This window comes from Hippoglossus stenolepis, chromosome 10 (genome assembly GCF_022539355.2).
Source record: "Hippoglossus stenolepis isolate QCI-W04-F060 chromosome 10, HSTE1.2, whole genome shotgun sequence".
Classification (NCBI taxonomy): Eukaryota; Metazoa; Chordata; class Actinopteri; order Pleuronectiformes; family Pleuronectidae; genus Hippoglossus; species Hippoglossus stenolepis.
In genome coordinates this window covers 24304048-24317399 of record NC_061492.1, presented here as the reverse complement: position 1 = coordinate 24317399, position 13352 = coordinate 24304048, and the positions used below count along the sequence as shown (strand labels likewise).

Genomic DNA, 13352 nt, shown 5'->3' with positions numbered 1-13352 from the left:
CAAATATATTTTAGGAGAGAAAAAAGGTCAGACTGTGCGTAGATGCTCAAATAAGTCTGCAAATTCCTCCCTGCTGCTTAAACTCATAACATTGAGTGCATGGATCATAACTGAAGGAGATTCAGAAGGAAATATTCACAACTTTATCATCTCTTGACTGGTACACGGTGAAAGGACAGTAATGCTATACAATGATCAGGGGCATTGGAACTTTATAAGTACAGGATAAAGAAAAGGGAAGGGGACGTGCATCCAACGCTAAGGTAGTGATATCTCCCTTGGTTATGCTTATGTTCAACCTATTTCGTTTAACCTTACACCCCGTCCAGGAATCTACGATCCTCTGAACGGAGTCTGCTCACTAACTCCAACACCAGATTGTGGACTTCTGGGGATAGAGCTTCCAGTGCGGCAGCCCCCACCCGCTGGAATGCTCTGCCCACAGAGATTTGCAATTCCACATCCATCTGGAAATTCATAAAACTACTCAAAACTCATCTTTTTAAAACTGCATATGACCTGAATGAATGCAATCCTTCTAAAAACACTACACTTCTGTGCACTACCTTGCCTTCGTCTTAGATATGTCAATGTCCCTTAAATATGTGAAGCATCCTTGGTTCCTTGCATTATACAAATTTAATAAATTGAATGATAAAAAACTCATATGTGGCCACTAAAAACTTTTATGATTTGCTGGAGAAATGTTTTCTCAATTTTGCCCTGGAAGCTTCTCCGTTTGCTTCTGACATGTAAGATCTCTTTTGTATAAAAAGACAACATATGAAACCGTTTTGGCAGCAAACACTCTCCTTTTATTTCTCTCCTTTGACATTCTAGAAAAAACAAAACATTGCACTAAGCAGGAATGAAAAAAGCCCAAAAGAACAGAAGTTTTCAGTTCTGTGTGTATCACTTACAGAGATGCAGGTCTATACTGTAGCGCACTGACAGTGAAAGCAGATGTAATGGTTCTGTGTCTCATTGACCAGGTGCAGTTCACATCCGACCAGAGGCTGAGTCGTCGACTCTTTCGCCAAAGGTTTTCATTTGCACACCTTTGTCTCTGAGACCAGAACAAAGCATCTGTGCTTCCAATGGAGCTTCAATGCTACACACTGACTGACAGAGCTTCACACATTCTGTACCCATCTCAACCATACATAACCACGCACACTTAACAGACCTCCAACAGTCAATCTTAACATGTTGAGAATATTTCAATATTTAAGAACATGAAGCGCTTTGATGTCATCAAAATCCAAATAATTCAAATCTGTGCAGAAGACCACATAAAACGTTTGTTCAGTTTTAAGACATAAAAGACATTTGAAAGTGTATCATACAGGTGTTGACAGGTCCACTCAGTCTCTAACAACATAGTAACCAGCTCGGGGTCCTGATCTGTGTGTCTCTAAGGCAAGTTCAGACAGTGAAGTGAATACAAAATTGAGGTGATCTTTGCCCATGTGATGAAATTCTACTTAATTATTTTTAAGATGAGTTTCTACAACATCATTTTACATTTCAACTCTCAATTGTTGAACCATCAAGCTACCACCAGAATTTGCCTTCTGTCTATATTTGTGCTTAAGTCATTTTTGGACTAGGGGCCTGCATCACAAAGCAGGATTAAGGTTATCCCTCTCTGGGCTACTCTTCTAATCTCTGGATTTTCCAGTATCACGAAGCTGCTTTTGACTGTGAATCACCATGGTAACCTGTGCTGCACTGCTAATCTGCTGTGGAGCAGCAACTTCAGAGGCTCAGATCAAAACCTGTTCACAGCCCAACTATGGTCCAGTCAGATCCAAACCAGAAAAACCCCCAGTCACCTTTACTACAGGGTCCTGACAGGGACAAAAGAGTTACCAGTAAAGTGACAGTGAGAAAGAGCATTAGACGTGTTCATAGAGCAGTGTAATGGTTTTGCTGTTCTAGGCTTTCTGAGTCCACTGTGGTTTTAAAATTGAGCTTGTAACAAATGGACGGACAGTTTACCCAATTGAATAACTATGAAATAATGATTATAGCTTCATTTTAATTGTGCAAAGACTCTTTCACACCTCACAGATTCCCTGACAGTGTTGATGCTTTTACTTTCTTATTCTATCACAGCAGCTCAGACCAAGGCAAGGAAACAGATGACAAATGGAAACAAAACCCTCTGTTGTCTTTTGTGAGGAAAATAGTATGCACACTGTATATTTCCAGTGAATAAAGGTCAAGCCTCTCGCATCACATATCAAGATAAATCTCCTCCATCATTCGACTCACATTATGTTACAGACATGCAACCATACATTTTTGCATTTATTTATCGGTTTTCTAAAGCCTCTAAAGCCTCTAATGCTATTCTAGTCATTTCACCTTGTTGAATATCACTTTCGGTTGTCACGATAACAGAGCCAGTTGATAACCAGTTTCATGATACAGAACGGCCCATGTTGGCTTGGGTGAAGCTTGGAAAATATATGTGTGCCGGGTCGGTTCAAGTAGAGTTTGGACATGTGTCTGTGGTGGATCGACAAGCAGCTGACAGTGCTGATCAATTATTGTGAATTAAGCTTTTTTGGGGGTCAATGCCGGTTTGATGGAGATTGTTTTCTCAATATTTAAACAAAATCATCATCTTTCCCTCACCTTAACCAAAGCGTCTCGCAACCTTAACCTAACCACACGCAGAATGAAACCCTGTTGACTGGTGTCAGTCCTTCCTACCACGTCTTTGCTGGACCAGACAGGAAAACTTCCTGAGCTGGAAAAGAGTTTTCCAGAAAACAAACCAGGCAGAAAAAGTGTTAACTTCTAAATCCAATTCAGTCAATACATGAAGGTAAAGTCTTCCATCATTACATGCAAAGTAAAAGGATTTCTTCACTTCAATGTTCGGGACATGGTGTTACCAAACATTAGTGTGGACTAATTCAGTGTGCCTGGGAAGAATACTTTATAGGGTTTTTGTTTTATTGTTTCACAACACTGAATCATAGTAGGTTTAATGTGACTTTTTTGACACTGACTGAGGTGGCACAGAAAAAACCATCAAAAAATTATCTGAATTAATTACAATGAAAGAAAAACCAAAATACATACATACAAGTATTCATACTCTTTAATAGGACATAACTAAAACATGAGAGGTGCAGCCTACTGGTTTTAGAAGCTACAGAATCAGAGAAATGGAATCAACTGAATATAGTCAGGGGGTTTTACCTTACTTACTACAACCAAATTCTGGTTAGTCAAACACTGGGGAGGATGGGGAGAGAAGAGAGAGAGAGAGAGAGAGAGAGAGAGAGAGAGAGAGATATAGATAGATAGATAGATAGATAGATAGATAGATAGATAGATAGATAGAGAGAGAGAGAGAGAGAGAGACCACATCTAGGACCAAATCATTGAGAAATGTAGAAAGAGAAGAGGAGGCAGGACAGTAGCCAGCACATGCTTGCTTTAAAAATCCAGAGCGTTCAGGTCTAGAGGAAAACCTGATGCAGCCTACAGAAAAGTTAAACTTTTCTTTGCTTGCAGTCAATAACACCCAAGCATGTTCACAAACCTACACAGAGAATAACTTTCATCTATTTATTATCTCCTGTATATTGCTAATCCTCTTGAGGGCCAACATACAGAGACAAACCATTCAGTCTCCTATCAACCTAACTCCATTCTGCATGTGTTTAGACTGTGGGAGGAAGCCGGAATACCCAGCGAAACCTATGTCGACATTGGGGAAATCATGACAGGAATGCCCCTGGCCAAACCATTGGAGCTGGGCACCTCTTTGCTGTGAGCGGGCAGTGCTAAACCACATCTCAAAGCAGCTGGGACTTTGTAGCTTGACTTGAAACAGGACTGCTTTCAAGTGATCTCCATACAAACTGACAGAGCTTGAGCAGTGTCCAGTGAGACTGAACCTACCAATAGCTAGACATAGAGAGTGTGAATACTTGCTTTAAATTGAATTGATCCATTTTCACGTTTTATCTGTTTTTTGTATCACAAAAAGCACATTTAATCAACAATGATTCAGTATTGCACAAATAAAAACCTCTGTGGGGCAAACACTTTTTATAGGCACTATAAAAAAAGAGCTGTCAGATGGACAAGTCATACTGTATGAATTAACATTCATCCAGAGAGTAAGGAGGTTAGATAAAGATTAGACATACAATTAAGATGTTGAAATAGTGCATAAGAACATAGACCACAGCGAAAAAGATATTCAAATATTAAAACATCCATCAATTAATTAAAAACCTATTCTTTTGACAAGCATATTTATAAAATATGAACTTTGAGTTCTTCCCTACTTCAGTTATTTGGTTTATACTTCCAGTGAAAATCATGTAAAATATGATTAACCAACAAAAGCAGGCATAAATACAGATGAAGCATCTTCTCATGAGGCTTCCAACCAAACGCTCCCTAGTTCAATGCAAGGTGGCACAAGTTTTAACACGTTCATATCAGTTTGAACAAACTGGTGTGGGAAAAGTTGGCCTTATTTCAAAAGTTAAAAAAAAGGCAGATTCAAGCCTTTTTGTGCTTGGATAAAACCAAATGACATCTTATTTCCCAACTCAAAAAAAGGGAAATATCCTCGTCTGTACTTGTCCTTGGTTACACCTACCGTTTACCATAGCTCTGTTCCAGCCATTGCCGCACATCCTTCAGATTGTAAAAAAAAGGCCCCTTACCACCCAAGTAGGCAATCTTTCTCTGTTGCACTATGCACACTCGTTCATTGGACACACCGTAAGCCTCATTAGCATTATTGTCCATGCAGTCTGCCACCAGGTGACACTGTGGTGGCAGTGAGAAGTGCTCAGTGAGATTGCGCGCTGCTCCAAGTCTCTCCTCCAAGTTCTGGTGCTTCCGTACATTGAAAGAGGGGGAGCCCATAGGAGGGGCCACCCAGCCATCAGATGGGTGAGCTTCGTCAATGTACACCAACAGGAAGTCCGCCACATCACTAAAGTCCTCCACCAACTGTCGAAAAGCTGGCAGGTGACTGATGAAGGGGGGTCAGGTGGCTGAGCCAAAGTTGACCACCAGAGGGCGATCTGATGAGCCAAAATCCAGAAGGCGGCAGTCGTCCCCATTTCGCATCCTGGCACCAGTTGGCACATTGGTCACATTACTGATGTTGCTACACCGAAGGCCATCTGGCACCTTCACCACCTTGGAGTTTGGTGCCTCGCAGCCAAGTTTCACCTATAGAGACATATATTGGAATTAATGTTACCTCACACAATGCACACATCAAGCAGATCTAAGGACATTGATGGATAAAGTTATTTCAGATAAGGATGTTTATATTGTCACTCCAGAACATGGATAAGTGACAGGGAACTAAATTTGGTTCTCAGCTCTGGTTCATGTCAATAGCAATAATACAATCAAAAAAGCACATTAAAGCACAATTAACAAAGTTAATTATTAGACAAATGTGTACGTGACCAGGGTGTAGTGATAAGAATACGACTGCACATATCTGAATGATAAAAAAGGAAGCCAAGTTGGCCGAAGTTGTGGCAATGCCCTGATACGAAACAAAAGCAATCATTGCAGCTAACTGTTCAGTGAGATGGAGAAAGTCCAGTGTCATAGCATCAAGGGGTCGTTGGCTATCATCTGACAAAGAATAAGCCTCTGGGGGCAATGGCCAATAATTTGGGGGCTTCTGGTGTAGACAGCGGATATCCAGGCCAAGACGCATCCGTTTGCCATTCAGTCTGACTAGCAACATGAGACATGAGAATGCAGTGGAAATGGAGAGATAAGACACAAGTCAAACGATTCTCCACACAAAGCACACTCTGTAAGACTTTTTAAAAATTGTTTTAGATCCAAGCAAGACTTTGGCTAATCTCTACTAACAGTTATATGGATATAAAGCAGATACAATTAAAAAGACAATGCAAACAAGAAGGCCCCAAAATCGTGTCCCTCCCTGCAGCCACCACACACCTGTAGAGGGACTGAGGAGCCAAGGCCAATGCCCTTTAGCCTCCTTTTGAAGTAGATTGGGCCAGTCTTTTTCAGCCTACTCAATAATACAGTTTCATCCCCCCCCCAAAAAATCCAATATTAACACAAGGTGATTTAACTCATTAAAAAGGAGCACAGCTACAAGGTTAGCAGTGGAGCTACCATCTTGGAAGGATGTATGAACACAACATTTTTTTTCTATTCTTCCCAACTGGTGGCTGGGACTGACAGCGCCAAACTCCATCAGCTTATCAGAATCATAAAAGGAACTCACTTCAACTGAACTGACAGAGGTGATAAGGAAAAGTAAGTCAGGGCATTTTAACTAATATAAATTTGCACTTTGAAAGTGTAACTTTACTCTTGATTTATTCAGTTTAAAACATTAAAATCAATATGTCTGACGAAGAACTTGCTCTTCCTGCCAAAGCAATGCAGATATATCCTCATTGTTTCAAGTATTTCAATTTATGACTTCAAACTTGGCAACAGTTGAATGATTCAGTATCTCATGCATAAAGATGCTGGCATGTTGCCACCATTGTTTAATACTAGTTGCCAAGTGCCAAGCCAGATAAGTGCAACCGATGATTTACCAGTAAGACTTTTATTTCCTGGAGCCTCACAAGGGACATACAGGAGAAACAAAAATACTGATGAGGAAACTGGGTGAACGAAAAACTGACATAACACATAAAGCTGTTTTTGTTGTTGTCTGAGGATGTTGTGATCATGGGCATAGATTTGTCAGAACCAATGTTAATATCAAGGTTTTTTTTAATTGTTCCTATACCAATATATTTTCCATTTGATTTCTGCAAAATGCTGGATATCCTGATTAAGAGAGGGGGATACTGAACTAGGATCTGGCAACCCTTAACATCAGACTACACCATACATGGTGGAGTGGAGGAGCAGGTGATGAATGGTGGTGGATCTGAAATGTTAAATATTTATAGTTCAACAGCTTCTAATGTCACATCATTGAAAAGATCCTTTCTAGACAAACTTAATACCAATTTAAATAACAATTTGTGGTGAGAATACTCGACTACACCTTGGCTAAGAAGATGGTCTAAGTCAAGTTGCACTTACTGTATATGTAGCACTTACATGTAGCACTTTGTAGTTTTTTGAAGTGTTTGTACCCTCATGGTTGAATGCACTTATTGGAAGTCGCTTTGGATAAAAGCGTCAGCTAAATGATATGTAATGTGATGTAATTTAATAAAAATACCTCCCAGACATCAGGTCCTTTTTAAAGAGGGAATGAGGTGAAAGTAAGATCTGTGCTTAGCTGGTGATCTGTCATCTATCCAAACATTGATTTTCTTTCAAATATATATTTATTTTGTATATGCCTCCTTTCCCCCTTCAATGCACTAAATCTAAGTCGCTTTGGATAAAAGCGTCTGCCAAATGACATGTAATGTAATGTAATCAGTGGATCAAGAGCTGAGGTATTACTGCAATATTTATACAGCAAAGTAACCACAGCTTGTTTGGGAATATCAGCAATTGTGAGTCCTTGAATGTCAGCAGCTAGAGCAACTCAGAGACACAGTGACGTCACAGAGACACCGACGGATGAACTATGATGTCACAGTCAACTTCCTGAGGTCAGTCTCTTTAAGTGTGTGTGAGCTAAAGTGTGCACAGGGGGGGTCAATTTATATAATATTATTTTGGACATCTGGCACAATATATCTGAAGAAGATAAAACCAACCTCGTGACTGCTGGTCTTTATAGAATTTATGCGCAGAAACAAATAAACCTGGAGTTCTCCAAACAACTAGAAGCACGGCTTTCCTGAAGACGTGGTCCTAAAGGTCGTAAGGTCATACCGACGGGAGCTCAGACGTGAGGTTATATAAAGTCACAGTGAGCAGCACTAACAACAGACACAAGCTCACCTGCTTGTATGCGTCCAGGAGGAAGCTGTTCCAGATGGAGCGGAGTCCCGCGGAGGTCAACATGCGGCGCCACTCTCCGGAGCCGCCGGACCTGGAGCTGCTGAGCAGCGCCACGACGCGCTTCACCAGCACCACGGAGTCGTACAGGACGAGGAAGAGACAGTTCGAAAAGAAACCAGGTAGTATCTGCAGAGTCACGAGCAGATCCTCACTCGCCATTCCCATTTTTCCCCTCTATCTCCCCCCGAGAGAAACTCCGTGTTTATAGGCACGCTGCGCCCATGGTTCCCTCTGCGCTCCGCCGGCTGTTCCAGAGTTTGTGCGGGAGACGGAGGAGGATCAGGTGCGTCCTCAGGTGCTCAGCGCCGCCGGACCGCTCCAGGTCCGCCGCTCTTCTCGACCGAACATTGTACTTCATATGAAGCTTTATCTTTGGAGCAAGACCCTGACGTCAGATGTGGAGCAGCGCCTGTGTCCCCTCCTTCCTCCACCCTCTCCTCCCCCAGCCCCGTGCTCAGTGACTCCCCCACCACCCTCTTCTTTTCCCTCCTTCTTTTTCAGTTCTATCACGTATTTTTCATTGAATTATTCTGAGGTAAGAATGACAGAAAAACCCCATGATTTAGCCTGGTCCTATAGATTCATGCGCGTTAGATATGTTATGATCTGCAGCAGATAATAGCTGACACTCTTAAAAATAAACGTTTGAGAAATGGTTCCAAAAGGTTATTCAAAGTTCTGTGTCTTGAAGAACAAATTTTTTTAAATTTAATTCCCCAACCAAAAAATGCAGGGTTCTTCAGGGGGAATCAGAAGGTTTCTAGAGCATCAAAGTGTTCCAGAGCACTTGGAAAGAACCAGTTTTTCTTCTCATGTTTTACAGGTGTCAGTCCCATGTCTTTATAGTGTTATAGTGTTTAAATGTATTTTACTGACTGTATACTGTACTTGAGACATGGTCAAAGTAAAAACAGAAATACAGTTAAATCAACAACCCAATTACAATTGCCAAATGTCTGATTCACTTGATTTGAAAAATAATAAAAAATACACCAACCAAAATATATAAATAATTTTTTTACATCAAATATGGAAATGTTCAATGAATGAATCTACAGAGAGGCACAATGTTGCTCATACCACTGTTGCAATATTATTTAAAAATACAATGTATTGAACACTGAAAAGGTTTTATTTAAGACCAACCTGTGTCTGTTCATAAGATACTATGAGTCTGCTCCACGCCTGAAACCATTTGATTTCACAGCTCATGTTAAAATAAGACAAACCAGATCATCAAGGGGAGAGTATTATACAAAACATGGCAGAGCATGAAAACAGTGGATTGTTTTATTTTTACAAATATTAGAGAGTGGTGTAGTTTTGATCAGTTTTGGCAAGAACTGGGCAGGAAGGGGAAAAAGGCATATGACAGCCTGCTTGGAATTTGTCAGATGACATTAATAGAACAGAGAGCACGAGGAAAAACTTTATTTGATTTGATCAGACACAAATTTAAACTCCACAAAACAACAGGCTAATCACCTGACTGATTGTAAAGCTGCGTTCCCTCAACCCTTCTCTCTCTCCCTCTCTCTCTTAGAGATGATGTTTATACTAGGTCTGAACAGAGCCAAATACTCAGGGGCTACGTTTTTCTGCATAACAATGACCTGAAGCAGGCAGTCAAGAAAACACTGATGTCCTTGAGCGAATCAGCCAAAGCCCAGAATTAAACCTGATATAACAGCTGCAGGGAGACCTGGCAGTTCATAGAGACTTCCCATCCAGTCTGACAGAGCCTGAGAGGATCCGCCAGGAATAATGAGATGAACCGCCAAATTCCAGGTGTGCAGTGCCTGTATAGGCCTGCCCCAAAAGACTGGAGGTGTAATTGCTGCCAAAGGAGCTTCTAGCAAGTACAACTTGTGCAGAAGTCAAGTGGTCTGAAGACACTGCTATGAACTGCTACTGGATATGACTCATGTTAATTAACCTAAAACAAACAAACTCTATAAGAGGGCAGGGCTGAGGTGATTCTATTTGAGACAATGGAATAAGCATCCCCCTCATTTTCCCAGAATAATGTATCTGCTTTTGTTCTAAATGTTGCATTAGGATCTACCAGAAGCATCCAATCAACATGTGTTGTGCTTGTTTGATAATTAGAAGTATTTGGGTGATTCACAGCACACACCTCATTGACATACAGTGCATATACAGCATGTTGAGACTAAGTCTGAAATCACTCCCTGATTCCCTCCTACTCCCTGTAACAGAAATATGTTGAAGAGTAAATTGATATCAAAACAGCTTCAATGATTTGTGACACGATATTGGAAACTTACCTCTGGGACTCTGCTCCATGTTGACATGAGTCATGAGGCTGCCATCTCTTGTTCCACCACATCCCACAGGTGTTCCTCTGCTTTCACATCTGGGACTGGAAACAAGGGTTGAGTATCGTTTGGGGTTTTTCCAATACCAGTGCCATAACACTATTTTTTTAAAGGTTCTAGTACCTAAACTTTGACAGAACGTTTTTTCTTTAAAAAAGCAGAAAATGACAGAGAACTTGGAAATTGGAAGTAGAAATGTAACACCTTAACATTTGAACAGATTCAGGAATACTTCATTTAAATATATAATAAGTGCCAAACTCAAATTTACATAAGAAGACCACGTAAAAAATAAAACCTAACCCAACTACAGTACGTCAATATTAAATAGGAGTCACAATGCTTAATACCGCAAAGTGTTGCAGCTTCTAACTCATCATTAATTGTCTCCTCACGGCTGGCGTCAGGGACCCCCACACAGCCGACTGATGTGCTTGTCATGGAGTCACGTTAGCAGTCAAACACAGAGCACCCCTGTGCTTCATTAAATGTGTCATGTTCCTATACCTTCCTTCTTTTTCTTCTTGTGGTTTATTGGAGCATCACTAACAACAAGGTGCATATCGCCACTAACGCTACGAGCTGTTGCTCCGGGGGCTCGGCGGCAGCAGCAGCAGCAGCTGGTCCCAGCGCTTGGCTCCCTGCTCTCAGCTATTGCTCGGACATTTGCTGCATGTCCTGGTGTTGGAATACTTCTGCGTACGTTTGACCATTTTGTTGTTGTTACGACTTGGGTTCGAGGTTGCTGCTGGCAAACTGTAGGCTAATGTATTGTGCTGCCAGAGCCATGTAGAGAGTGCTTTGCCACCAGAGTTAAGTATAATGGTAATTAGACACATGCAGTGATGTCTATGCTGTATGTATCAGAGCAACTATTTCAGTCTATAGCTCCGGCACCGAAGTCTGCATTGTGATTCTGTCCCTTAGATATCGGCCATATATCAGAACCTGAATGGCACCAGATTACGGAACCCAACCCCCCTGGGGATGTGTGAATTGTGGTTATAAAGGCACCAGGATATGATGACAATAAAAAAGTTACCAACATCCATCAATCATCTTTCTGTACGCAATTTTACAATTTGTAAGCAAGATCACACATAAACAACGGATTTGGTAGATTTTCCAGGGAATAATTTATGGATCTTAATAAGAAAAATCAGGCCCATTCAGGGAATTTATATCTATGAGTGTGTGACATTTTCAGGAGCTTGGTTGAATTTAAGGGGACTGTTGAGCCTGTTTGGCGGGATAATGTGTTCAACTGGGTGCTATTCTAGTTAATGATGCATTAGGCCAGGCTAACAAGGACATTATAGATCACTGTGTGGAGGTGTTTGAGAGGTGAGGTTGGAGTGAAAGAGAGAGAGAGAGATAGAAAGCTGGTGGATTGTAGGTCTGGTTGGATACGGGCCGATGGATAAAGTATATTTTCATAGGTGTGGGTTGACTCTCATATGGGGTCGGAGGGTGTTAGCTCTTGATTCCTAATGACATTCAGTCAACCCAGCATTAAGGGAACCCAAGTGTCAAGGAGACATACAATTCTAAACCTTACATACCATATGTGTGCCTCAGCAAAAACTGAGATCCATCAGTTTTTCAGTTTTCATCGGTCAGTGTCGATGAGTCTGTGTCACTGCACAATCCAATTTCTGTTCTTGCCTGACAGGAGCTGGACTCTGACGTAGTCTCTGCTGTTGTAACACAATCCACCACAAGGTGTACATTCTCAGATGCTGCTCAACACACTTGTAAAGAGTGGTTATCTGAGTCACTGTAGTCTTCCTCTCAATTCTGACAGCTGAGGCCATTCTCCTCTGACCTCTCTCATCAAGAACTCATTAGATGTTTTTGTAAAATCACAGGAGATCATTAGTTTCCGACATACTCAAACCAACAGTCATGCTACAAAGTCCCTCAGATAACATTCTGATGTTTGCCAGAGGAAAACAATGTCAATAAACCACTCACGTGTGATACCCACTTGATTGTATGATAGCCATTCATTCAAAATAATGCTGAATGATGTCAAACTATTATAAAAAACTCGATCATCCAGGATTACACAGAAAAAACTAAAAGGATTAACGAGTGATCCTTATAGCAACTAATGCACTTGCATTCAATGTTTTACATACAGTTTATTAAAATCAAAAGACAGAAGGAAAGACTTGGGTTCCATCTGCCACTCATTATTTGAAAATGGCACTGTGCTTGCATGGTGATCCTCTATGATGCACAATAATCAAATGTAAAATAACTATACAGTTGTCTGTACCACTGCACACATAAACTTATTCAAATACAACTAAGCAGCAATCTTTAAAACACCATTTCTCTCTCTTCATATTATCAGTCTGTCTGTGTGTCTTACTCTCTTCTGTCCTTCTCCAAAACAACACCAGACTAAAGTGGGAAACAGCAGGGGGCTTTCCGTCCTTCTCTCCATCTTTTTTGGCAAAAGCCATTACCATTATAAATGTTTTATTCAAATTTAAAAATTTAATTTAGTTTCACTATGATGTACAGCAGAATTCTGGCTGCATTTTTTTTAGGTCTGAATTAATTCATGTGAGTGTAATAAGTTTTTGAAAGGCAAAAAAGGCGGAGGCACAGATGTTTGAAGTCAGATATTCTACAAGGTTTACTCAATAATAGATCTGTCGTGCAGCGCAGGATAAATCTTGAATGATGATGTTATTTTTACCTCACACTGAACTGAAGTTAAAAACCATCTCAAAAGTGAATGGAATATTGTCATGAAAGCTTTTCAGTTTTACTTTATTTCCAAATTTGAGTTTGTGCCAGTGCCTTTTTCTGCCTCCAGGCAACACCACTGAAAGGGTTAGGGTTAAAGCAGTTGCCCTTTCTGCCCCTTCCTGTTATGGCCAAGTCTAGACTTGGCCATGAGAGTGACTCCCTACCTGGCAAATACAAACCTTATAATCTGCTAAAGGTCAACTTTACCTGACTGTTATACGGGAATGGGAGCTGGCACTCTGGTTTACTGCATGGTACTCCCAAAACACACCCTTGACT

The 13352-nt window shown here is 40.9% G+C and overlaps 1 protein-coding gene across 1 annotated transcript; it reads right to left on the bottom strand.

The window, feature by feature from the left end:
- Positions 1-792: 792 nt before the first annotated feature.
- Positions 793-8409, bottom strand: dio2 (iodothyronine deiodinase 2). The gene is made up of 2 exons (XM_035168886.2): positions 7912-8409; positions 793-5220 (listed from the first exon to the last, which is right to left on the bottom strand). The coding sequence occupies exons 1-2, from the start codon at positions 8134-8136 to the stop codon at positions 4633-4635; spliced, it is 813 nt and encodes a 270-aa protein (XP_035024777.1). The 5' UTR covers positions 8137-8409; the 3' UTR covers positions 793-4632.
- Between the last annotated feature and the right edge of the window lie 4943 nt (positions 8410-13352).